The sequence below is a fragment of the Acipenser ruthenus genome, chromosome 2 (assembly GCF_902713425.1).
Source record: "Acipenser ruthenus chromosome 2, fAciRut3.2 maternal haplotype, whole genome shotgun sequence".
Taxonomy (NCBI): Eukaryota; Metazoa; Chordata; class Actinopteri; order Acipenseriformes; family Acipenseridae; genus Acipenser; species Acipenser ruthenus.
Genome location: NC_081190.1, coordinates 109282433 through 109308258, shown reverse-complemented (window position 1 = coordinate 109308258; position 25826 = coordinate 109282433). Strand labels below are relative to the sequence as shown.

The 25826-nt window shown below is 38.2% G+C and overlaps 1 protein-coding gene across 1 annotated transcript; it reads left to right on the top strand.

Moving 5' to 3' along the window:
- Window positions 1-5443: 5443 nt before the first annotated feature.
- Window positions 5444-24185, top strand: LOC117408994 (magnesium transporter NIPA3-like). Its single transcript, XM_034014490.3, has 6 exons — window positions 5444-6529; window positions 12081-12332; window positions 18743-18799; window positions 19479-19569; window positions 23042-23202; window positions 23427-24185. The coding sequence occupies exons 1-6, from the start codon at window positions 6484-6486 to the stop codon at window positions 24059-24061; spliced, it is 1242 nt and encodes a 413-aa protein (XP_033870381.1). The 5' UTR covers window positions 5444-6483; the 3' UTR covers window positions 24062-24185.
- Window positions 24186-25826: the final 1641 nt, after the last annotated feature.

The following is a 25826-nucleotide window of genomic DNA, read 5'->3' as shown; positions in this document are numbered from 1 at the left end:
CAAACAAAATGTACTAAACACTTAAGAAACGGTGCACGGAGAGACAAACGGAGAGACAAACAAACACGGTGAGTACAAAACACTTACAGATTATTTCACTTTATCGTTTCTCACCTGTTCTCCACTCTCGAACACCCAACCCTGAGTGAAAGAAACGTGCATCTATATATACTGTTGTGCTGGGATTCAATTACTAATTAATTATTCACTTGAATCCCAGCACGTGAATTAATTCTGTGCAACCCCGTGCTCACATATTACATTTAACCAGCACGTGAAGTGATTTGTGCCCTCCTCGTGCCTAAATACAAATCTACATTTTTAAATACACGTGAAACACAGACCCGTTTATATCCTGTGTACCAATGACTATACACCAACATTAACACACGCACGCAACATACAACACATAATATGCACACAGGGGCGGGGCACATTGCCACAAACACCAATAATCATTAATCAGTGGAAGACTTTTAGCAGGAAGTAAAAAAAAGAAACTAGCAGTTTCAATGTTTAATCATTTTAGCTTTCTCCTCATTGTTTAGTAAATAGTTTTATCGCCATATCACTTTGCAGCCAGATCTTGTTTGCTATCAGAAGCTAAGCTTATGGCTTGTTAGACGATGGATGGTAACCCTGGTGTACTTTGGCTGAATCTTAAATCATTTAAACTATTCTGAATAGATGGGGAAGTACCCTTATCTCAGCTTTGTAGTCTACAGGGTCTTGTGGCTCACATCCTGTGGGCGTATCTTTTGTAGGAGGAGGTGAAGAAAGTGTTGTGGGTAAGGGTGTTGGAACATGGTTTGTTTTATAATCCGGTGAACTCTCAATACCATAAATGGAACCTGAAAAACGAAAGAGATATCTTGCAAGTTAAACGTAAACAGATGCTTACAAATATATATTTTTTGGTTTGTTTGTTTATATAAAATAAAATAAAAGTTAAAATGCAATTACATTTTATATTCCTACAGTATGTATGTGTGTAAATTCAAAGAGACTGGCTTGCATTAGTTGTCATGGCTACCCTGCCTTGAGAGCCTGATATGGTGGTGTCACCCACCACTGAGCCATTACTGGAATTCACTGTACATGCTAGAGTGCATACCATATACACATTGTAGTAGAAATCCAAGCTAATCTATATTTGCATCAGTAAGATATAGATGTATTTTAATCATCCAAGTGGGGTTTCCCCAGTGTGATATATTGACTATATTACTACATACATTAAAAATACTATGAAACAGTTTAGGGTGGTAGTAATAAGATCTTAATCAGCATGTGTTGGTCATTAGCTAATCTAAATCATATTGTTTGAACAAGACCGGCTCTGACATTTTACAAAACAAAGCTCTTCAGCAGATAAGGAAATAGTGCTGCAGTTTAAACGGTAAGTTTAGAGTGCATGAGTGTAAACTACATTGGTCAGTAGGAGGCTGTGTGGTCCAGTGGTTAAAGAAAAGGGCTTGTAACCAGGAGGTCATTATTATTATTTATTTCTTAGCAGACGCCCTTATCCAGGGCGACTTACAATCGTAAGCAAATACATTAACCCAATGGTATAAATCAATACGCAATTACATATACAAAAAGAAAACACATTACAAATGTTGGGTACAAGACAACTAAAAAGCTTGCTGATCTTAATTATAACTCCTCAGAGAGACTGTCTGGAGGAGCCAAACTTAAGCATTTTGTATATGTTACCATATACAAAAACAATTTGGTGCATAGTACAGTAAGCAAATGAACTAACACATGAAGCAAAGTATATGTATAGCTACACATCAACAACAACTATTTGTATATGGTTTTGAATAGAAAATGAGGATAGCTAGCCCTTTCTTCATCATACACCGAACCCCAGGGTTGTACTCAACTGTAGCAAGACCAATGATAAGTGCTTTATTGATGTGAAGAAGAAATGTACCTGTATGGAATAATATAAGGAATTGAAAAATAAAATGATAGCTAAAAGCTTATGATAGGATGGGGATGCCATGGGCGGGGATATGAAACTTGGTGGAACTAATCATTTAAAGTACCCCCACCAGACACCACAATGCTTGGCTAGGCTGCCCTCTTCAGGATAGATGCTGAATAGGTTCATTAATGGGGCCAGCTTTTTTAATCGCTGCTCCAGTCTATTACTGACTGCTGTTTTCCAAGTTAACCCTTTGCAGTCCATTTATTAAGTGTGGTGTCAGGTCCAATTTATTTTCACACGCGCAGTTAATTTTAGACGCGCTGTTTAAAAGTATTTTTTTCCCACAGTCAAATGGGTTTAAAAGGCCCTGCATATCAACAAAGCACTCACTAGGCATCTCCAGCCCCGCCCCACCCTTTCGTTCGCTATGACTTTCAGATATGCTAAGAAATAAATAATAATAATAATAATAATAATAGTCATACATACCGATCAATCATCTCCTGGTCACTCGTTTTATCACATAACTCTTCAATAATGCGATCCAAGTCATTATTTTATTACTATAACATCTCAAAAAAGCTCTGCAAATGTCTGTGATAGTCTCTGTGCGCTGATTCAGTAACAGCCAGCTTGTTTCCTTATGACCGCCCCTATGTGATGCCAGGGGCAAGTATGACTATTCATGAGATAAGCCTTTTTTTTTTTTTATCGGCTTGTCTCGGCTCCTGTCATTCCCACTTGGCCATTGAATGGTTTTCTCGTCTTTTTCCGGAGAAAAAACGACTAGAAACCCGTTTTTTGCATTTTTTTGATTCTGACAGGGTCCGACAATGGACCGGATAGGAATAATTGCAATGTCGGACCAGGTCCGACATAGGACTGCAAAGGGTTAATGTGTTTGGAGGCAATTAAAGACAGCAGTAGATTTTAAATAGGTCCCTAAGTTTCTCAAAGATTTACCTCATCATTTACTGAATTGCTGAAATGGTTTCATGTTATGAACCATATGATTTTAGTTATCTTAGAAGTCTGTAATGATCTAGCCCCATTGCATACCCTTTAGACTCCTAATTGTTTCTAGAGCTCAGTATGATACAGCGTTATTAGTATCACTGGTTCCCAGAGCTAGATTGTGCACACATTTGAAAATGTACAATTCCTTACCACTAGCTGTAATAGAATGTTAAAAATGGGATTAAACATACAATAAATTAAACAGATGTAAGTGCAAGATGACCCAGTGAAATCTTGCCGAATAATACTGTAGCAAGTGCACACCCATACATACCTACTGCTTCAAGAATGTACGATAGCACAAAAGCAGTGAAGCAGCATACATCCTGTCATTATAAAACTATTCGTTCTCTTGTCTGCCCCACCTTAAATAATTGTGTTTTTCCAACACTGTTACCACCCAGCAAGTATTTGTTTCCTATTACCTAACACCTCTCTTTTTGTATTTATAATGTTATCTGTACTAAGATCAGTTATTATTATTATTTGTTTATTTAGCAGACGCCTTTATCCAAGGCAACTTACAGAGACTAGGGTGTGTGAACTATGCATCAGCTGCAGAGTCACTTACAACTACGTCTCACCCGAAAGACAGAGCACAAGGAGGTTAAGTGACTTGCTCAGGGTCACACAATGAGTCAGTGGCTGAGGTGGGATTTGAACCGGGGACCTCCTGGTTCCAAGCCCATTTCTTTAACCACTGGACCACACAGCCAGTTACATGTAAAGTTCACTGTTCAGTGAGAAATCATTTTCATTAGCTAAATAAATGTTTAAATGCAGATTTAAAAAAAAAAAAAAGATTTGGTTCAGAACAATAAGAAAATGTTATGGTAGTGTAATGACCCTGGGCCTGCTGTAAACGCGTTCTGGAAGGTTCTGTGACCCAGGGTCAACAGTTCAATTGCAGTAGGTGTTCAGGGATGTCAGAGGCAGGAGAATCGCCACCTATCAGGAACTTGCCGCATGAGTGGTACCCAGTTGCAACATTGTTGGCAAAAACCAAGGGGACGAGATGTTGCAACCATCAGGGGTTCGAGAGCAGGAAACCTTATCTGCTTGGGACTGGTGGCTGGTGCACGGGGGGGGGGGGGGGCGACACTGGGATATGTATCGGGCTGCTGCTGCTGCTGAGACGGAGAGACAAGCTGGAGTGAGAGGAAGAGTGCTGAAGAAACAGCCAAGGTGAGCAGAAGAGAAGCAGGAATACAGAAACACAGAACCAGAGACTGCACTTAGTGGCTATAGCACACAGCCGAAACAGTGTGTTTCTGGACTTTCTTTTTTTTTTCTTATTTGTCTGAGAGGCACTATGCTGCTCAGCTGCAGCTGTACCACTGGCTGGTAAAGCAGCACGCTTACCCTGCCAGTGTAGTCCTGGCTTAATAAACCGTGAATTCGAGAACCTGCAAATCCTGTGTCAGCGCAACGCTACAGTATATTAGATGCAGCTCATATAGTTGAGTTGTACAAGGTACTACAATGCATGGTTGCCAACTGGCTCCAGATTTTACAGCTTTTAACCCAGGTCAGTTTTTTTAACTCGCCTCTCTAACTGCAAATTAATTGATTTTATTGAACATGTAACGCGAGTGTGAATTGCGTGAGAGGCTTCAATAAATGTGTTTAATTGTTTAATTGCGGTGGCAATTCTATCCGGAGGGCATCATGACATGTATTAAAATCATATTGCTTGAAATGTTATGTGGTAAACAATATGGATCAAAACAGTGCAATTCCGTCGTTACAGAGAATTATGTACTTACCGGCACTCATTCTCGTTTAGCCTTGGGGTTAAGTTTCTATTAACGTAATATTTATTCCTGCTTCACACATTCCCGCCCCAATCAATACAGCAAATCAGCAAGCTGTATAGGTCTGATTGATGGAAACGATCCTCACAAGAAGTAATTCTCCTCCCGAGTTTAGTAATAGTTAGCAAAACAATTACATTCCTTTACCGACAGCTCACGCAATTTACACTCGCGTTGCATGTTCAATAAAATAAATTAATTTGCGGTTAGAGAGGCGAGTTAAAAAACCTGACCTGGCTTAAAGTTTCTGTAAATTCTGGAGCCAGTTGACAACCCTGCTACACTCTCATAAACAGTACAAATAAAAAGTATTGTAATGTTCACTGTGTTGTAGTGTTGCGCGGGCTTGCTGTCATGTGATTGACTGTCAAAATGTCTGTTCTGAGTGGGTCAAGTCAAGTGTAGGACCAGTAGCATGTGTCATACTTGTATATGCTAGAACCAAAGTCATCTTGCTGTCAATTGTATTATTACTTGTACTGTGATTCTTGAAATGTATTTTTGTTACCACTGTAAGTCGCCCTGGATAAGGGCGTCTGCTAAGAAATAAATAATAATAATAATAATAATAATAATAATAATAATAATAATAATAATAATGTGCGTGGGGTTCCGCACCCTCATTTGCATAAAAGGGGCTGGTGCCGAGGAAATAAAAAGGGCCTGTGGCCCGCCGCCAGTTTGGGTCTTTGTTCTTGAAAGCTAGTCTGTATTCCTGTGTGCTCTGACCCTGACCGGCAAAGCGACATAAATTAAAGCGCGTCAATTCCCAAAGAGCATATTCTGCCGGCGCTACAGTATGTTGGCTTAAAATATTTGCTTTTAGTAATTAACGGTTGGATACAATACATTTACAAGTATCTGAATATAAGTTTATTTTACAGCAGAGGCACTGTGTTCAGAAGATTATTTTAACTGACCGGCCTGTGCGATGGCTGCAGCGCTGAGGACCGTGCAGTGATGCTGTACTAAACACGCTGTACCTGCTAAAGGAGTTGCTATTCTTAACTGCATACTAGGTTCACATTCCTCATTTTCGTGCTTAGCTACATACAGAATATCTGTCACATGCAGTACTATTTCATGCAGACATTCTAGCTATACATTCTACCTGTATTTTTCATAATTGGACAAGTGCTGCATTTGGCTGCGGTACTGTTTCTGTATATGCCAGTTTTTAAGGGTATCAAAAACACATTGGTCTCGTTTTACAGTATTGACGTCATGCAAATCAAGCACCCTAACTTATCAAACAAGTGACATCTGCCTGGGGAAAATAATCCTACTACCAGGAGCCTGACATTCATTTGCCTGTTCTAAATGGGCGTGGTCTCTGCTCGATACTTGTACCTGACTGTTTTTCACACCCCTGCACCACCTTGCCTGTAACTACGTAAAGTGGGTGCGGAGAAACAGTCACAACATTCTGGCAAACACTAGTAGTATTGCCATTACAAAAAAAACACTGCCAAAGCAGGTAAAGGGAACGAGTGATAAATAAAAAAAATATATAAATATTGTGTTTTTAGCAGTACTTCCTAATACCTTGTTCGAGAAAGGTGCATCCGAGTCAGTGTTTATACGGAGCTGCTCTTTCCTTATAGATGCACATCACTTCAGCGAAGGAATTAAGTTTTAGAAAGAGATCTAACAATTGCAACTTTTAAATAAAACTCAACAATTTGACGTGGGAGAACAACTTCGAAAGTAAAAACAATGGGAGAACCTCTGGTAGTTCAGGCTCATCAACAATGCACACAGGGTAAGTGTTTTAAATCAGTTAGCTAACGTATTATTGGTGATTATTTTTTGTACTATTACACCGTTGATCCCAAAAGGATGGGGTTTGTTTGTTTTATTATTATTATTGTTTATTTATTTGTTTTTATTTATTTATTGGGGGGGGGGGGGGGGGTATTATTGAAACGTCATTAAGACAAATAAAAGAAGACAAAATTAACATACCTAGTCTATTTTTATCTTCTAACTAACTAATTTGAAATGACTTAAATTTTAGCGAAAGTTCTGTAACATTCAATAGCCTTGTATATTGTCTATTATGATTATATTGGATCATCTGACCATATCATGATGCGTCCATTTCAAACCACAAACTGTGTGAAAAAATAAAACTTGTGGTTTTCCAATCTAATTAGTGTTTTAAAAAATGTAATAACTAAGAATGTATGTAAAAAAAATCATTTTTTACAGTAGCAATGGGTATGCAAATAATATTTAAAATATAGGATACATTTGCATGATCTAATTGTACATACAAGAGTCTAAGAGGCAGTGACATCTCAGAGCTGGCTATATTATAATAATAATAATAATAATAATAATAATAATATATTTTTTTAACAAATTATTTGAATAAAAAAGTTCCCAGGACAGAGCCCTGAGGGACACCAGCAGTAATCAAGCCATGGTAACAAATTGTCTTCTGTTTAGCAGATGGGACTTGAACCACTGAAGAGCAGTGCCAAAAACACCAATGTAGTTCTCTAAGCGATGTCAGAGAACATCATGATTAACAGTGTGAAAGGACGCACTGAGGTCCAAAACAACAAGAATAGATGGAGAGCCCGAATCAATTATCAATAAGTCATTTACCACTTTAACTAGGGCTGTTTCCTTGCTGTGTAAAAGTCTAAAACCGGACTGAAAAGTTTCATAGAGCTATTAGATATAACTGAAGTTGAGACTCTACCACCCGTTATAAAATTTTTGCCAGAAATGGTACATTTGAAATTGGGTTGTAGTTGCACAGCACATCAGAGTCCAAATTACTTTTTTAAAGAAAGGAGTAACAGCAGTAAGTTTAAGGTGTGAAGGAACAATTCCAGATCTCAGTGATTCATTAATAATGCTAATAACAAAGGGACACATGGTTGAGAAACAAGATTTCAGTAAGGAAGTGAGAATAGGGTCTAAAGAACAGGTGGTAGGTTTTAATTTGGCAACTAATTCAGACAGACCCAAAGGGGTAACCTCTATAAAGTCAGTTAAAACAGTCCTAGTGAAAGCAGGAGGATCAGTCATTTAAAGCAGCAACAGTGGGTGAAGACACAATTTGAGATCTAATATTGTCAATATAATATTACAAACACACTTCCAATGTTGCCAGTCATGCTGGGCAGCATGGCTGTAGTTCTCTGGTGTCCCATACGTTAGCCACTCAGCAAATTTGGCGAATTGAGAATCCAGTTGTGGCGAATTGCATTTTTGATTAGTAAATAAAAATGAGTAATAGACAGCCTTGTCAAGCATGTGATCTTAATACTCATATTCGCTCGCCGTATGCATGTGGACTTTGACCTGTGTCACATAAATTCATGCCAAAAATACAAACGTAGGTGTATGACAAAGACTGAAAAGCTTCACACTGATTGGTGGTAGATGTTTGTGTAATAGGGCGAAGGCTTTGTGTGAACGTGCGCCCCTGCCCACCGCAAACGAGTGTCTAAACCACAATGTAAAACAGCCGGGCTCATATGCATTTCATGGTTTTAGAGCTTTTAACCTCTCATCTCACCGACGGGACTGGACAGAATCCATAACGGCAGTGTATCACACAACACTGCCCGTTACATTTGTTAAGTAGATGTTTGTTAAGTAAATATACATGTAAACATAAACCTGTGTTGAAAAAACATTATTGTGTTGTTGCTTTTGATTTTACCACGAACTTGTGTTGTCCCTATTTGAACACCAGGTTTATGTTCAATTTTTTTTACAGTGTTGAAGTACTTTTACCTGTATTGTTTAAGTGTATGTAGGGCGCTTTCTACTAAAATTAGTGCAGGTGGCTAAAACTGTGTCACTATTTTTAGCTAACATGACAATCAAGTCTGACTAGGTTGTTAGGCTTGACTGTCGCTTTAGGCTGAATATGGGGATTGTTAGAAAGGTGACGTGTTTTTGGGTTGGGATCACATACGTCAGTAGAGTTTGAGGTAGATAGGGATCTATAAATAGGATGGAGAAGAGAAGGGAGAGGTTGAGGTAAGAGGCCCCCATTGACTGTTATGCCAAAATGGGCCTATATTGAGGAAAGCTATTTGTCCCCCCGCCCCCACACACATACACCTTAGTTCTGGTTCTAATAAAGTTACTGTTCAACCTGGGGACTGGAGGGCAAAGCTCGTCCTTTTGATCACCTCCACTTAGAGACTTCTGATAAGTTACCCCCTATCCCTATATGCTACAATATGTAAAATAGAGCTGAAGCTAATTTTGGCATTTATGTTTGCCCCAAACCCCTTTCGCCCATATTTTTAAAACTTTGACTTTTATAAAAATCAAGCTGATGTGCTTTGGAGTAATGCCCTAAAATGTATTAGCCTGATATACATATATAGCAGTATATCAATTCCCCCCCCACTGCACCACGGAAATTCTCCACACAGCTTAGGAGAACTGAAGGTTCTGTGGGCGTCCTCCGATCCCACGACCAAGCCAGCTTCCTCTTCTACACCCAGGATGTCAGTGAGCTACCGGCCAGCCTTGCAGGGTCCACCCGAGCTCAATAGGTGCCTGGCCAGCAGGGTCCGCTGTAGCGCAACGAGGAGAAACAGTCCCTGCCGGTTTTGCCCCCCTAACCCGCAGGAGCGCCCAAGCCAATATGGCTTTGCACAGCCAGGACGCAAACCTGCGTGCCCCTGACTGTGTGGCTTACCCTGCACACCATGCAGCCATGCTTTTACCGGGTGAGCCACTCGTGGACCCCTAACCTGATATATTTTGAACTCTGCCCCACGTCAGGAATGCTGGCTCAGTCAAGCCTTTTAAACCAAATTTTAAAACCGATTTGCTTGAGTTGGCTTATTTTTGAGCTGGATTGATTGGTCAGTAGCTTTTTTGAGTTTCTATTTTAAAGCTCCCTGGGAGGCTCTGCATGAAGAACGCTTTATAAAAGCAACTTTAAAGAGGGCTGGGCTGCCATAGTAACTAACTGCTTTAATTGAAACTGCACCTGTATTTAAGTCAGCATTGTGCACTATTCCTTTTGTTAATGACGCTGATTTGATCTCACCTGTGCACATTCATTCACTCTATTTTTCTTGACTTGCTTTACAGGAAGTCTGGTATTGCTTCACTTCCTAGGTCATTTCACCCCAAAAGCATGCCGGTAACTAGGGGAAGCAGCCGGTTGGTTACTGACGGGGATAAAGGTCCTTTAAGGGTGGGGACACGTTTACTGTCCAGACGAAATTACCAAGGAAGTGCAAGACAATCTAAAAAGATTAGTAAACCCATGTTTTCACAAAATATTTAAAGTGTTTGGATGGATATGCATGGCAGGAAAGATCTATGGAATTATTTCATAGGCTACAGGCATTTAACAACCTTAAGAAATGTGTTTGTTGCATTAAAATTGACTGGAAAATAAAAACTGCAAAAAAGAAAAAATATATGTAAAGAAGAGTTAGATTTTTAGAACCTAGCTGATTGCTGTATCCATGCAAGAAACTGCCCTGCAGATTGTTCATTGCTTGCAGGGGATGGGGGGGGGGTGTTGTTCCCACTTTATTTTACTTTATGAAATACCACCTCACTTCTGAAATGTCCCACCTGTCCTATTCTTAATCATCACTATCAGCTAATTTTAGGAACAACTACCAGTCCTGATTAATCAACCTCTTATTATCCACACCATGTGGTCACCACTAAGGTCCAGCACAGTGCAGTCAGATAACTGCCCAAACTAATTGCCTGTCCTAGACTGAAATGAATGTGTCAAACCTTGTAAGAAAGATAAACTATGATAAAAGTGCAGTTGAAACAGACATTAGAAATTTGATGAGGTTATTATATTGAGGTGGTGTCAGCAATTGCATATAAACAGTAGAAGAAAATGTCATTTTAGTTGACATGTTACTTTTTAAAATTGACAGCACATTACTGCAGAGTGGTTTATCTTGTAGAATATTTCAGGAATGTTCAAACATTTCCAAAGGTAATACATTATTGTACCTGTCAACAATATGATAGCACGCGGTAGTGTAACAGAAGGCGTGTGGAATTCATTTTTTACCTCCTGTAAAATGGTTTTAATTGAGCTTTCAGTTGAGAGCTGTAATTAGAATAATATTTTCATGAGATGTCTCCAAGGACTTTAATGTTCAGGGAGACACTGTTGCTAGGTGAGTGGTGTAACCATAGGTAACTGTAAGCTAAACACTTTCCACAAATTCAGGATAATGTATGGGCCAAGTTAGATACGTTCCTATGGGAACCATTATTCCTCTAACAAAAGGAGAGGTGTTAAGGTTATTCTAGTATTCTTGTATTTATATAAAACTCTAATCGCAAAGTGTATAATGTTAGTAGCCTGCTGCCTTATTTAAAAGTTGTTTTGGTGGCGTCAACACCACACACAAATAAATCCAATAACCTAAATATGAAACTGCATGTTAAACTGAGAAAGCAAAGAAAAAATATATATTGAAAATGTACCCAAAACCTCCCAATGCACAAAAGTTAAGGATACCTTCCCTGTGTTGTTTTGGTTTCTATTGCAGACGGCCATTTTCGCATGGAAACCCACATTTCATGTGAAAACGTCCACTGCTCCCAGTCCAGACAGCCTTGGCAGCATACGTGGAAGGTGTCTGGCACAGATCTTTATAATCTTACATCTGCCGGTTTTCAGCCATGGTGATCTGCAATAGCTGCGTTGGACAGTTTCATTATATACCTCTGGGTTAATTATTTTCTTTTTTCTTTAATTAATAAGTCTTGTGATAAATTAGTTGAAATATTAATCACTACCAACGACATGCCACCCCACCAATGGCCATTTGAAAAAAGATTTGGGTAAGAGCAGTAAAACATATATTATTAAACAACCAGGCATGAGCTTAACACTGGGCTTTAGGGTTGCACTCAAACAAGATGTCACCTGACAACTATGGATTTCTAGATGAGATTCTCTGGTGTACCTGTTCTCTGTGCATGGAAACCACTTTTTGCCGAGCTGTCTGCGACAACATCACAAGAACCCTACGCGTGGCTAATTTACATATTGACCTCCTTTCCGCTTCATTTACATGACGTCAGGTGAAAAGAGGGTCCTGTCAAGTAAAATAAACTGAGCCAATGGAAACCCGAAATGTATAGGGTCATTTTTAATTTGGCTCGAGGACAATGTCTTGAGAAAAATTGGAAAACACATGGAAACTCCCCCGATGATTATTCAATTTGTGGAGTGAAGGAGGGGAACAGTGTGAAAGCTGTACATTGTTCTCTGTACTTTGTATATTTTCAGTACTGTTCTTGGTATTTAATTGTATTAATTTGTTTATTCACAGGAGCTGTTTTATCTGTTGTCTGCCCAGCCTCCTCTGCACAGGCCCTGTGTCACGTTACCAACGTATCTGTCCTGAAGGAAATTAACATTTCAAATGGAAGCAACCTGGACCAATCATTGCTAGCCAGTGATAAGTACAACATCTACATTGGCTTGGTCCTAGCAATGAGCTCAAGTCTTTTCATTGGCTGCAGCTTTATACTCAAGAAGAAGGGTCTACTGCAATTGGCTAAAAAGGGAACAACTAGAGCAGGTAAGCATTCCTGATTTGTTAAAGGGAATATTTTAATCATCTGCATTTCTCTTTAATATCTCATCATGTGTGTTCTATATAATTCCCTATTGCTTATCCTGAGATCGTTATTTGCCATGCCTACTAGCTGTTCCAACAAAGCTACTTGTATATTAGTTATATTATATTAAAGCTACCTTTTATATTAGTACAAAACAGATTAATATATATATATATATATATATATATATATATATATATATATATATATATATACAGACATGCTCAAATTTGTTGGTACCCCTCCACAAAAAACGAAGAATGCACAATTTTCTCTGAAATAACTTGAAACTGACAAAAGTAATTGGCATCCACCATTGTTTATTCCATATTTAATAGAAATCAGACTTTGCTTTTGATTTTTTATTCAACATAATATTGTAAATAATAAAACAAATGAAAATGGCATGGACAAAAATGATGGGACCGCTAACCTAATATTGTGTTGCACAACCTTTAGAGGCAATCACTGCAATCAAACGTTTTCTGTAGCTCTCAATGAGACTTCTGCACCTGTTAACAGGTAGTTCGGCCCACTCTTCCTGAGCAAACTATTCCAGCTGTCTCAGGTTTGATGGATGCCTTCTCCAGACTGCAAGTTTCAGCTCTTTCCATAGATGTTCGATAGGATTCAGATCAGGACTCATAGAAGGCCACTTCAGAATAGTCCAATGTTTTGTTCTTATCCATTCTTGGATGCTTTTAGCTGTGTGTTTTGGGTCATTATCCTGTTGGAGGACCCATGACCTGCGACTGAGACAGAGCTTTCTGACACTGGGCAGTACGTTTTGCTCCAGAATGCCTTGATAGTCTTGAGATTTCATTGTGCCCTTCACAGATTCAAGGCACCCTGTGCCAGGCGCAGCAAAGCAGCCCCAAAACATAACCGAGCCTCCTCCATGTTTCACTGTAGGTATGGTGTTCTTTTCTTTGAAAGCTTCATTTTTTCATCTGTGAACATAGAGCTGATGTGACTTGCCGAAAAGCTCCAGTTTTGACTCACCTGTCCAAAGGACGTTCTCCCAGAAGGATTGTGGCTTGTCAATATGCATTTTAGCAAATTCCAGTCTGGCTTTTTTATGTTTTTCTTTCAAAAGTGGAGTCCTCCTGTGCGATCAGAAACTGACGTACCTTCACCTTGGAGTTCAGCTTGTATCTCTTTGGCAGTTATCCGTGGTTCTTTTTCTACCATTCGCACTATCCTTCTGTTCAGTCTGGGGTCGATTTTCCTCTTGCGGCCGCGCCCAGGGAGGTTGGCTACAGTTCCATGGACCTTAAACTTCTTAATAGTATTTGCAACTGTTGTCACAGGAACATCAGGCTGCTTGGAGATGGTCTTGTAGCCTTTACCTTTACCATGCTTGTCTATTATTTTCTTTCTGATCTCCTCAGACAACTCTCTCCTTTGCTTTCTCTGGTCCATGTTCAGTGTGGTGCACACAATGATACCAAACAGCACAGTGACTACTTTTCTCCATTTAAATAGGCTGAATGACTGATTACAAGATTGGAGACGTGTGATACTAATTAAAGAAACGAATTGGTTTGAAATATCACTATAACCCAATTATTTATTATTTTTTCTAAGGGGTACCAACAAATGTGTCCAGGCCATTTTAGAATATCTTTGTAGAATAAGCAATAATTCATCTCTTTTCACAGCTTCTTTGCTTTATTCTATGACATACCAAAGGCATGCAAGTATACATGATAAAATAGCTTTTAATTTCATCACTTTTCAGGAGGAATGAAGCATTATTTCAATGAGCTGTAAGGGTACCAACAAATTTGAGCACGTCTGTATATATATAATTTGTGTTAATTATTTGACTTTTGGTTTTCTGTGGATGTTAACTTAATTGCTATGTTTACTTTTGTTACACAGTCAGCATCAGCGCTCGTAAGCATTGTTCTATTATGAAGAACTTTTTCCCATTCTCTTTAAGAACATAAGAAAGTTTACAACGAGAGGAGGCCATACGGCCCATCTTGCTCATTTGGTTGTTAGTAGCTTATTGATCCCAGAATCTCATCAGGCAGCTTCTTGAAGGATCCCAGGGTGTCAGCTTCAACAACATTACTGGGGAGTTGATTCCAGACCCTCGCAATTCTCTGTGTAAAAAAAAGTGCCTCCTATTTTCTGTTCTGAATGCCCCTTTATCTAATCTCCATTTGTGACTCCTGGTCCTTATTTCTTTTGTTAAGTCGAAAAAGTCCCCTGGGTCAACATTGTCAATACCTTTTAAGAATTTTGAATGCTTGAATCAGATCACCGCGTAGTCTTCTTTGTTCAAGACTGAATAGATTCAATTCTTTTAGCCTGTCTGCATATGACATGCCTTTTAAACCCGGGATAATTCTGGCCACTCTTCTTTGCACTCTTTCTAGAGCAGCAATATCCTTTAGAATGCAGTGTGGAGTTGTGGTTAGGGCTCTGGGCTCTTGACCGGAGGGTTGTGGGTTCAATCCCTGGTAGGGGACACTGCTGCTGTACCCTTGAGCAAGGTACTTTACCTAGATTGCTCCAGTAAAAACCCAACTGTATAAATGGGTAACTGTATGTAAAAATAATGTGATATCTTGTAACAATTGTAAGTCGCCCTGGATAAGGGCGTCTGCTAAGAAATAAATAATAATAATAACAAGGTGACCAGAACTGAACACAATATTCTTGAGCTCCTCTGATAATAATCAACTAGGTTGAAATAACACATAATTGACAGTATATTGCAGCTATTATTATTATTATTATTATTTATTTCTTAGCAGACGCCCTTATCCAGGGCGACTTACAATCGTAAGCAAAAACATTATTTGGCCTGTGGTTGCTATGTTCAGCTAGATATGGCCTATTGAAACAATGCTTCAACTGATATACAGGGAATATCCTCTAATTTAAATAAAATGCGTTTCAGTTTACAGTCAAGTTATAATAATATCTGAGGTGTCGTGGGCTAGTCGAAGAAACACTGAGGATGGAAGGTGCCCTCTTGAAGACCCCAGAGATATACCCTACTTAGCCCAATCCAGACGGTTGTCATGCTGATGCGCTGGGGAGACCGCACTGTGGTTGATCCCCGGAGCCAGCATCGCAGCTGTTGTGTGAGCTGATGCGCTAGGGAGGCAAAATAATCTGATCCCTGGAGCCAGCATTACACTTCAGCCATCAACACCAGGCAGAAGGATATCTACATCATCATATGGAGAAGGATATCTACATCATCATATGGAAGGCAACACAAATGGATGGAGACACAGATGGATCACATTAGTTTACTGTAATGCTACGTCTTAGTTGGTGCTTATTTTGGCGAGAGCCAAGTTCAAATCAATATGAAGTTTTAACATCTACTCTCATGTAATGGAAATCATGAGAGCCACGTATGCACATCATGCCTGGTATCCTGCCCTGAATAGTTTAAATAGGAAGTGTTAAACAGAGGTACAGTTTCAACGTCAATTTTTGTACAGTTTGCACCACTGTACATTTCGAATGTCAGGTGAGACTCCCTGGTGTTTCTGTAGCAGGTGGCTGATAGGACCAATATTCCAGGAGCATCCTATTGAAGTCAGTTTTACCAAAAACCGTTGTGAGCACTTTTAACAGTCCCTCTTAAGTCTTTGTTTGGCAGACTAAAGGGAAATAATAAAATGCTTCGCCGTCTGATATTTTTAGTCCTGTGTACGCTAGAGAAATCAAAGAGATAGGTATTACTGATATATGCACGTAAGCTGTAAGTTCACAGTAACCTGTCTCCCTTATTTACTAGTATGTAAAGTGCTGGCCAGGGCATGATGTTCATTCAAATGAAGGTTATGTAAAAAACATGGTTTTGTTTTCTGTGCTTTGCAGTGATTCACTTCCTCGTGCAAGTGAACATTCTGTACTGATCATTTTAGATCAACATATAGGCAATTGTGATAATATTTCTACTCTTAGAAAGGAATAAAACAAACCATGGTTAGAACTGCAGCATGTAGCTTGTGGAGGTAGATTGCACTGGAAACATGCAGCAGCTGATTTAAGAAAGTTTCCTTTCAAGATCTTTGAGCAGGGGCTTGAAGTCTCAGTTTGACACCCCTTTGTAAACAGGATGTGATGTAGCCAGTTCACATTTATACTGTAGGGCACAACCTTAATAATAACATAAGAAAGAACATAAGAAAGTTTACAAACGAGAGGCAGCCATTCAGCCCATCTTGCTCGTTTGGTTGTTAGTAGCTTATTGATCCCAGAATCTCATCAAGCAGCTTCTTGAAGGATCCCAGGGTGTCAGCTTCAACAACATTACTGGGGAGTTGGTTCCAGACCCTTACAATTCTCTGTGTAAAAAAGTGCCTCCTATTTTCTGTTCTGAATGCCCCTTTATCTAATCTCCATTTGTGACCCCTGGTCCTTGTTTCTTTTTTCAGGTCAAAAAAGTCCCTTGGGTCGACATTGTCTATACCTTTTAGGATTTTGAATGTTTGAATCAGATCACCGCGTAGTCTTCTTTGTTCAAGACTGAATAGATTCAGTTCTTTTAGCCTGTCTGCATACGATATGCCTTTTAAACCCGGGATAATTCTGGTCGCTCTTCTTTGCACTCTTTCTAGAGCAGCAATATCCTTTTTGTAACGAGGTGACCAGAACTGAACACAACATTCTAGGTGAGGTCTTACTAATGCATTGTAAAGTTTTAACATTACTTCCCTTGATTTAAATTCAACACTTCGCATCTTGTTGGCCTTCTTTATAACTTCCCCACATTGTCTAGATGAAGACATTTCTGAGTCAACATAAACTCCTAGGTCTTTTTCATAGTTCCCTTCTTCAATTTCAGTATCTCCCACATGATATTTATAATGCACATTTTTATTGCCTGCGTGCAGTACCTTACACTTTTCTTTATTAAATGTCATTTGCCATGTGTCTGCCTAGTTCTGAATGCTGTCTAGATCATTTTGAATGACCTTTGCTGCTTCAACAGTGTTTGCCACTCCTCCTATTTTTGTGTTGTCTGCAAATTTAACAAGTTTGCTTACTATACCAGAATCTAAATCATTAATGTAGATTAGGAATAGCAGAGGACCTAATACTGATCCCTGTGGTACACCACTGGTTACCTCACTCCATTTTGAGGTTTCTCCTCTAATCAGTACTTTCTGTTTTCTACCTGTTAACCACTCCCTAATCCATGTGCATGCATTTCCTTGAATCCCTACTGCGTTCAGTTTGAGAATTAATCTTTTGTGCGGGGATCATTTGTGTCTCTTAGACATTTAACCTCCTCTTTGAATGTTCTCTTGCTGTTATAATATTGGAAAAACATTTTGGAATTTGTTTTAGACCCCTTAGCAATATTGATTTCTATCTCTCTCTTGGCCTTTCTAACTTCCTTTTTGACTTGTGTTTGCAGTTCCAAGTACTATTTCTGTGTACTTTGTTTTTGATCTCTTTTAAACGCTCTGCAAAGTGCCTTTTTTCGCTGAATATTTTTTTTAATTGATCTATTAAACCATTTTGGCCATTTTGTTTTAGATTTCAATTTGTCTACTTTTGGGGTGTAATTGTTTTGCGCCTCTAGTACTACATTTTTAAAAAACAGCCATCCTTTTTCTGTGGATGTTTTCTCTATTTTACTCCAATCTACCTCTGTTAGTCTCTGTTTCATACCTTCATAGTTTGCTTTTCTAGAATTGTAAACCTTAGCTTTTGCCACCAGAATTTACTGTAGTATCATATAGAAGACAACTTCTGAAATGAAGAAATTTGCAGCAACAAATAGCGATATTTGGATCATGAATTTATCCGTTTTAACGCAGGCCCTTTTAATAATAAAATTCCTAATAAATCCTGTACTTTTAGTGCATTTTTGACAGTCGTGGGGAATCACTGATACAGCTCTGTGCCTTTCTCTAGTTGGCATGATACCGAGTTTCATGGGCCCCTGGATTATTTGTTCTTACACAAGATTTGCAACGTAATTACAGAGGATAGGGAGGCAAAACTGGCCAGGCACCTGGTAAACTCAGCCGGACACCTGCAGGACTGGCCTTTGTCCTCTAGAGGCCGGTAGCTCGTTGGCATCCGTGCTCGAGTTCCTGGGTGCAAAAGAGGGAACTAACTTGATTGTGTGATCTGAACCTTCAGCTCTCCTGAGCTGTGTGTGGAATTTCTACAGCGAGGGAACATCATTGGACATTCTAAATTTGGGGATAAAATTGGGAGTAAAATAAAGAAAGAAAAAAGAAAGTTCAGTAGAATAGTGTTCCGGCATGTTCCAAAAAGGTAACATACACATTAGTGCAACAGTGATGTTGATAGGATTTTTGGGATCCTGAGAATTATTTTTTTTTATTTATTTATTTTTATTTTTTATTTTTTTCAGGACTTGGTGGCCACGCTTATCTCAAGGAATGGATGTGGTGGGCTGGACTTATTACAAGTACGTTGTGGATAATAACTGTGTGAATAAGGTGTAATGTTTCTGTGAACAGCCTGGCTTTTCATTATTATTATTATTATTATTATTATTATTATTATTATTATTATTATTATTATTATTGGTCAAAACAACAGAAAACAGCACCTACTGTAATACTGTTCAGCTTACACCAATGAAAATGTTTTACCTCAAATGAAATATCAGTGTGCAAACATAATGATTAAAAATAAAAATAAAAAGTAATTTAATTCTACAAGAGAACAGAATCTAAAGATATTGGGCCAAATGTATCATTGTGTTTTCTGTGATTTTTGTTCATTTTGATTTCTTAATATTTTGTATTTGGATTCTTTCTTTCTTTCAGAGCTTTTGTATTAAGCACAATAGCTCATATATGTATATCTATACATCTCCTGTATATTACAGGGGGTAGACAAGGGTTCTCATTAGTCTACATGGATTTTATTTTCGGTACAGTTATGTAGCCCTGCATCACCTGACACCATGCTGAATGCTTTTTTTTCTGTCAAAAGTAAGTTGAAAAAGTTGAAAATGAAATGAAAACCAACTAGATACAAAGAAAAAATACTGTGATACATAAAACCCTTATTGTTAAAGACAAATCATATTTCATATGTTTGTATTGATTGTCTGTGGTTTATTTTTTTCTTCGTTTCAGTGGGAGTAGGGGAAGCAGCTAACTTTGCTGCCTATGCCTTTGCACCTGCCACACTGGTCACTCCCTTAGGTGCACTGAGCGTTCTCATAAGGTATGAACACATTTATGAATGCTGAGTTGAAGTTCAGATAGTTTGAGTGGGCATAACAGGTTCAATTCAATTCGTTTGGTTAAGAATCCACTCATCTTGTTAGAAGACTGTAAAAGGGGAGCATTTGGATGACTCAAAGTGCAATCTAGAAACAACTGCTTAGTTCACAGTGAAAAGCTTTGGTGGCTCTCTCCTAATCCGTGTGTCTGATGTTGTGATACATTACACAGAAAGAACTGATGAAACATGCTGCATGCACATAGTGGTTTAGGTAGAGCTGTCATGTGATAAGTACATGGCCAAGTAATTACACTTGTTTGCTTATCTCTTAGGCTGTGGGTTTAAAACGCAGTAGTGTTCCCATCCACACACAGTCTGCCTAATGAGAAATATAGCACTGTCTTTTAAAAAGCTGTCAGGACTGTCATTGTTAGATGTTAGCAATACAACTGGTAAAATGTTTTCGCACCCCCAGCCAGTATACATCTTGGGACAGATTTACAAAGTGTTTCCTCCACTTTTTTTCTAATTGGAATACAAACTGGCAACATTCAGATGTACAGACGTGCTCAAATTTGTTGGTACCTTTACAGCTCATTGAAATAATGCTTCATTCCTCCTGAAAAGTGATGAAATTAAAAGCTATTTTATCATGTATACTTGCATGCCTTTGGTATGTCATAGAATAAAGCAAGCTGTGAAAAAAAGATGAATTAATGCTTATTCTACAAAGATATTCTAAAATGGCCTGGACACATTTGTTGGTACCCCTTAGAAAAGATAATAAATAATTGGATTATAGTGATATTACAAACTAGTTAGTTTCTTTAATTAGTATCACACATGTCTCCAATCTTGTAATCAGTCATTCAGCCTATTTAAATGGAGAAAAGTAGTCACTGTGCTGTTTGGTATCATTGTGTGCACCACACTGAACATGGACCAGAGAAAGCAAAGGAGAGAGTTGTCTGAGGAGATCAGAAAGAAAATAATAGACAAGCATGGTAAAGGTAAAGGCTACAAGACCATCTCCAAGCAGCTTGATGTTCCTGTGACAACAGTTGCAAATATTAAGAAGTTTAAGGTCCATGGAACTGTAGCCAACCTCCCTGGGCGCGGCCGCAAGAGGAAAATCGACCCCAGAGTGAACAGAAGGATAGTGCGAATGGTAGAAAAAGAACCACGGATAACTGCCAAAGAGATACAAGCTGAACTCCAAGGTGAAGGTACGTCAGTTTCTGATCGCACCATCCGTCGCTTTTTGAGCGAAAGTGGGCTCCATGGAAGAAGACCCAGGAGGACTCCACTTTTGAAAGAAAAACATAAAAAAGCCAGACTGGAATTTGCTAAAATGCATATTGACAAGCCACAATCCTTCTGGGAGAATGGTCCTTTGGACAGATGAGTCAAAACTGGAGCTTTTTGGCAAGTCACATCAGCTCTATGTTCACAGACGAAAAAATGAAGCTTTCAAAGAAAAGAACACCATACCTACAGTGCAACATGGAGGAGGCTCGGTTATGTTTTGGGGCTGCTTTGCTGCACCTGGCACAGGGTACCTTGAATCTGTGCAGGGCACAATGAAATCTCAAGACTATCAAGGCATTCTGGAGCGAAACGTACTGCCCAGTGTCAGAAAGATCTGTCACAGTCGCAGGTCATGGGTCCTCCAACAGGATAATGACCCAAAACACACAGCTAAAAGCACCCAAGAATGAATAAGAACAAAACATTGGACTATTCTGAAGTGGCCTTCTATGAGTCCTGATCTGAATCCTATCGAACATCTATGGAAAGAGCTGAAACTTGCAGTCTGGAGAAGGCACCCATCAAACCTGAGACAGCTGGAGCAGTTTGCTCAGGAAGAGTGGGCCAAACCACCTGTTAACAGGTGCAGAAGTCTCATTGAGAGCTACAGAAAACATTTGATTGCAGTGATTGCCTCTAAAGGTTGTGCAACAAAATATTAGGTTAGCGGTCCCATCATTTTTGTCCGTGCCATTTTCATTTGTTTTATTATTTACAATATTATGTTGAATAAAAAATCAAAAGCAAAGTCTGATTTCTATTAAATATGGAATAAACAATGGTGGATGCCAATTACTTTTGTCAGTTTCAAGTTATTTCAGAGATAATTGTGCATTCTTCGTTTTTTGTGGAAGGGTACCAACAAATTTGAGCACGTCTGTATGTACTTAGCACCCTCAAAAAATGGCCTGAGATTAGTTTTGAAATATTAACAGCTCTCTTCCCTTTCCACCAAAGGTAGAGCAAAGGTGCACTTGAGCACTGGCCCGATTTTAATCAATTCCCTCATTTGTCTCATGTTAGTAATCATAACAATTGATAAAAAGACACATAGATTGGCGTGGTTGAAACAACATTGCCATGCACAGTTACACTGATAAGCTGGATCATATTTAGGGCTTCTGTTCGGTTTTTATTAATTTCATTTTTCGGTGCTTATATTTGAGCTATTTTCGAGTTTTATGTAGATCTTTCTTTTTTCAGGGCTTTCACTTTTTATATATATATACTGTATCAAATTATTGTTTTCAGTTACTTTCCAAAATTCTTGGGTGTTTTTTTCTGTTACAATATGTATAGTAACTTGACAGTACTTGCACACATAAGTTGTACCTTCTCTCCTTTGCTGTCTTCCTCAATGAAATCCTTTTGGGCACAGGCATATTCTTCTGGGGTTTTTGTGTGTTTAGGCCTTTTTTTTCACTTTGACACAATTTGCAGTTCTGTTTTAAATTCCACAAGCGTGTAAATCAACCCTATCAATCTGTAATATAGCTTTAAAACTCACGAGCAAGAACAATGCTCCGTATTAAAGTATTCAGAACAAATCAATGTGAGATACAAGTCAGGAAGGAGGGACATTGCCCAGCTGCACTGGGAAAGGGTTTTTTATTTGTTTTTTTGACAAGTAAAGGAGTCAAGTCACCGTTAATTGAGTAACCATTTCCAGTATGTACACTGATATACATAGATTACATTTTTGTTTTGTATCAGCTGTGTTTTATCGTTTTTTATCAGTTAAAACCAAAAATCAGAAAACCTAATAATATTTCATTGCCAGTTAGTGAAGTGGAGCAGTTAATCCCTCATTACGTTACAAATAGACCAACAGAATATTATTGTACAATAATGTACAGTAAGGAGTGACATTATGAACTTGCTGTAGGCCATTAAGTAGCTAAGGGGCTCTCAGCAGCACAAGACCAAAAGGAGAAATACTAAATAACAACCTATTCAAGAAGGGGATGAAGGGGAGTAATCCAAAGAATAATCTGATAGATGCTTGATGGTTTGTTTTACACCACATCACTTGGACTATGTGTTGTATTGACTTTTATGGTAATGCTAGCTCAAATAGAGTGCTCTTATAGACATTGTTATAATTCATATATATATATAAATATATAAATTCTAATATATATGTGTTTTATGTTTATGTTTAAAGTGCAGTTCTTTCCTCCTATTGCTTGGGAGAGCAGCTCAATATTCATGGGAAGTTGGGCTGCATGCTGAGTCTTCTGGGATCAACAATAATGTTAATCCACGCGCCACAAGAAGAAGAAGTAAAAACCTTACATGAAATGGGAAGCAAACTGAAAGACCCCGGTCAGTATATAACAGTATGTAACCGCTTTAAAATGGGAGTGTGTGCAGAATATTTGCTGTTGGTATTTCAAGTACATTCTGAAACTTCCATAATAAAAATCTGTTGTATACTTTAAGCTCTAGTAGGATCATACCATATTGTTTTGTTTGAAGTACAGAGAGATCGTTGAGTAGCCTTTGTTAAATGTGTGGTCATTAAATCTATACATTACTTTTATTGACAGGTTTTATAGCTTTCGCCACCATTGTACTCACAGTCTCATTGGTGCTGGTGTGCGCCGTTGCTCCAAAAAAGGGACAAAGCAACCTCTTGATTTACATCTCCATCTGCTCTCTGATTGGAGCCTTTTCTGTGTCTTCTGTGAAGGGCCTGGGTCTCGCCATCAAAGAGCTACTTGAAGAAAAGCCAGTATACAAAGACCCATTGGCCTATATTCTTCTAGCGACATTGGCGATTTCAGTCAGCACCCAGATCAACTACCTCAACAAAGCGCTGGACACCTTCAACACATCAGTAGTGACGCCAGTGTACTATGTGTTTTTCACCACAGTGGTGGTCACTTGCTCTGTAATTCTTTTCAAAGAATGGAACAGCATGAGTGTGGCCGATATCTTTGGCAACCTCAGCGGATTCTGTATCATAACCATTGGCATCTTTCTCTTGCAAGCCTTCAAAGACTTTAACTTTACCTGGAAGATGCTACCTTCTTTAGTGAACAAGGGCAGCTATCATGTAGCAATGAGTGGACCTGATGACCAACAACACAATCTATTGGAAAACATGGATGACCAGTGCATCGTGTGTGAGGATGAAAATACATATGGCAAGAAAATGGAACAGCTGAAGGATAGCCACTAGAACATATTTAAAAGGTCCCCTTACACAATGACTGTTCATATGGTGACGGCCCCTGACATAATGACTGTTTATATGCTGATATGGCAGTATATTTATTTTTGCTGGAACTTTGACTTTTTTTTTTTTCTTCATATGCAAACACATTTACATTTAGGACCTGGAATGTTAATATTTTGCTCCAGCCCAATTTTTTCTTGAACTTTCTCTGAAATTATTATATATTTTAATGTTAATATTGTTCATATTATGGAGCTGTGAAAAGAACCAGTGTCTCAAATGAATTGCGCAATACGAAATTATGCTTTTCCTACCATTTGCAATCTATGCATTGTTGAGTACTAATCAATGATAATTAGATAACATCTTCTGGCAGTGTGAATTAATATAAAATATCTAATAGTTTGTCAGAACCTAATCCATTAAAATCACTCATGTAAAATCCATTTCCATTTGATATTCTGATAACAGTTCGCAAAGACACGACTCTTCTAAGTAGTGTCCAAAAATTCAATTTTTAAGTTAGTGTTCAAGAGCAAATCACTCAAAGGGCAATTTGAGTGTTGGTGAGAAAATTGATTTTATATCACAAGGATGAAACAAAGGTAAATAGTTAAAAATAGATCAAATATGAGTATTGAGCAGTAAAAAACAGTGGTGATAATCAGGTGGGTTAATGTAAACCTCTTGGATTTTGTCAGCCTACTAGGTAGATGCACTCCTAGACCTAAAAGGACATTTTAAATAACATCTTTTGATCCAGTAAAAGACTGCTGAGACAAACATTGATGCTTAATTACAACAGAAAGAACCATTTTAAATATGGGACTGTATGTCAACAAACTAAATATTTCTACTTTTATGTATGTATAACTTTTGTATTATTATTTATAATATTGTAATTTTATAAATATTCCACCTATATTAATATTTAATATTAAATATCAAAATATTGAATTTCTATGTTGTGACTTTTCTTCAGAAATTAACTCTGTATGACTGAAAGTGTTATATTCTATGGCTTGATAATAATAAATGGGTAAATGAAATCAAGTTATTTTGCAAGAAGAAAAAGATCAGGTAATGACACATGTATATCCTACATTATTAAGTCAGTGGGGTCTGTTTTAATAATAATTGAACAGTAGATGCTCTTCAAAATAAGACTGATGTCAGAAAAGACGTACAAGGCTGAAAAAAACGATATATATATATATATATATATATATATATATATATATATATATATATATATATATATGTTGTCTTTTATCAGTGAAGAGAGGTAAGTATTGTCCTTTTACAGTGCTCAGGATGGTAATGGTTGTCAAGGCGGTTTTTTGAAAAGCTGTGTGGCATGAGTCATGCACTTGAATTCAGTGCGTTTCAGGAAGGAGCTTCTTCCATTTCCTTGCAGGGGGTGTGACACAGAACTTACTGTTACTGAATGCTTGCAACACTGACATCTTGATGAATAGCTGCTGTTAACAGGAAAACCATTTAGATTGATATTCACATGCAAAGATGACATGAATGTTGTAGAGCATAGGAATATATTTGTCATATTTGTCTCGCAGTGACAGTGTGAATACTGTGCATGTTAATCACAGGAATAGAAACAAATCAGTGTGGTATCTATTTTTTTATATGTACATTCATAAGACCAGATGAACAACATTTTTAGATGACTTGCAGCATTTTTAATTTTTAGTTTTAGTTTTTTGGTTTGCCCAGGTTTAGAGTATATGCCCCGATTTAAAATGGACCA

Coding starts and splice junctions, on each gene's coding strand:
- LOC117408994 (XM_034014490.3), top strand. CDS start 6,484: ATGGGAGAACCTCTGGTAGTTCAGGCTCATCAACAATGCACACAGG. Junction 6,530..12,080: donor TCATCAACAATGCACACAGG/GTAAGTGTTTTA, acceptor GTTTATTCACAG/GAGCTGTTTTATCTGTTGTC. Junction 18,800..19,478: donor GTGGGCTGGACTTATTACAA/GTACGTTGTGGA, acceptor TCTTCGTTTCAG/TGGGAGTAGGGGAAGCAGCT.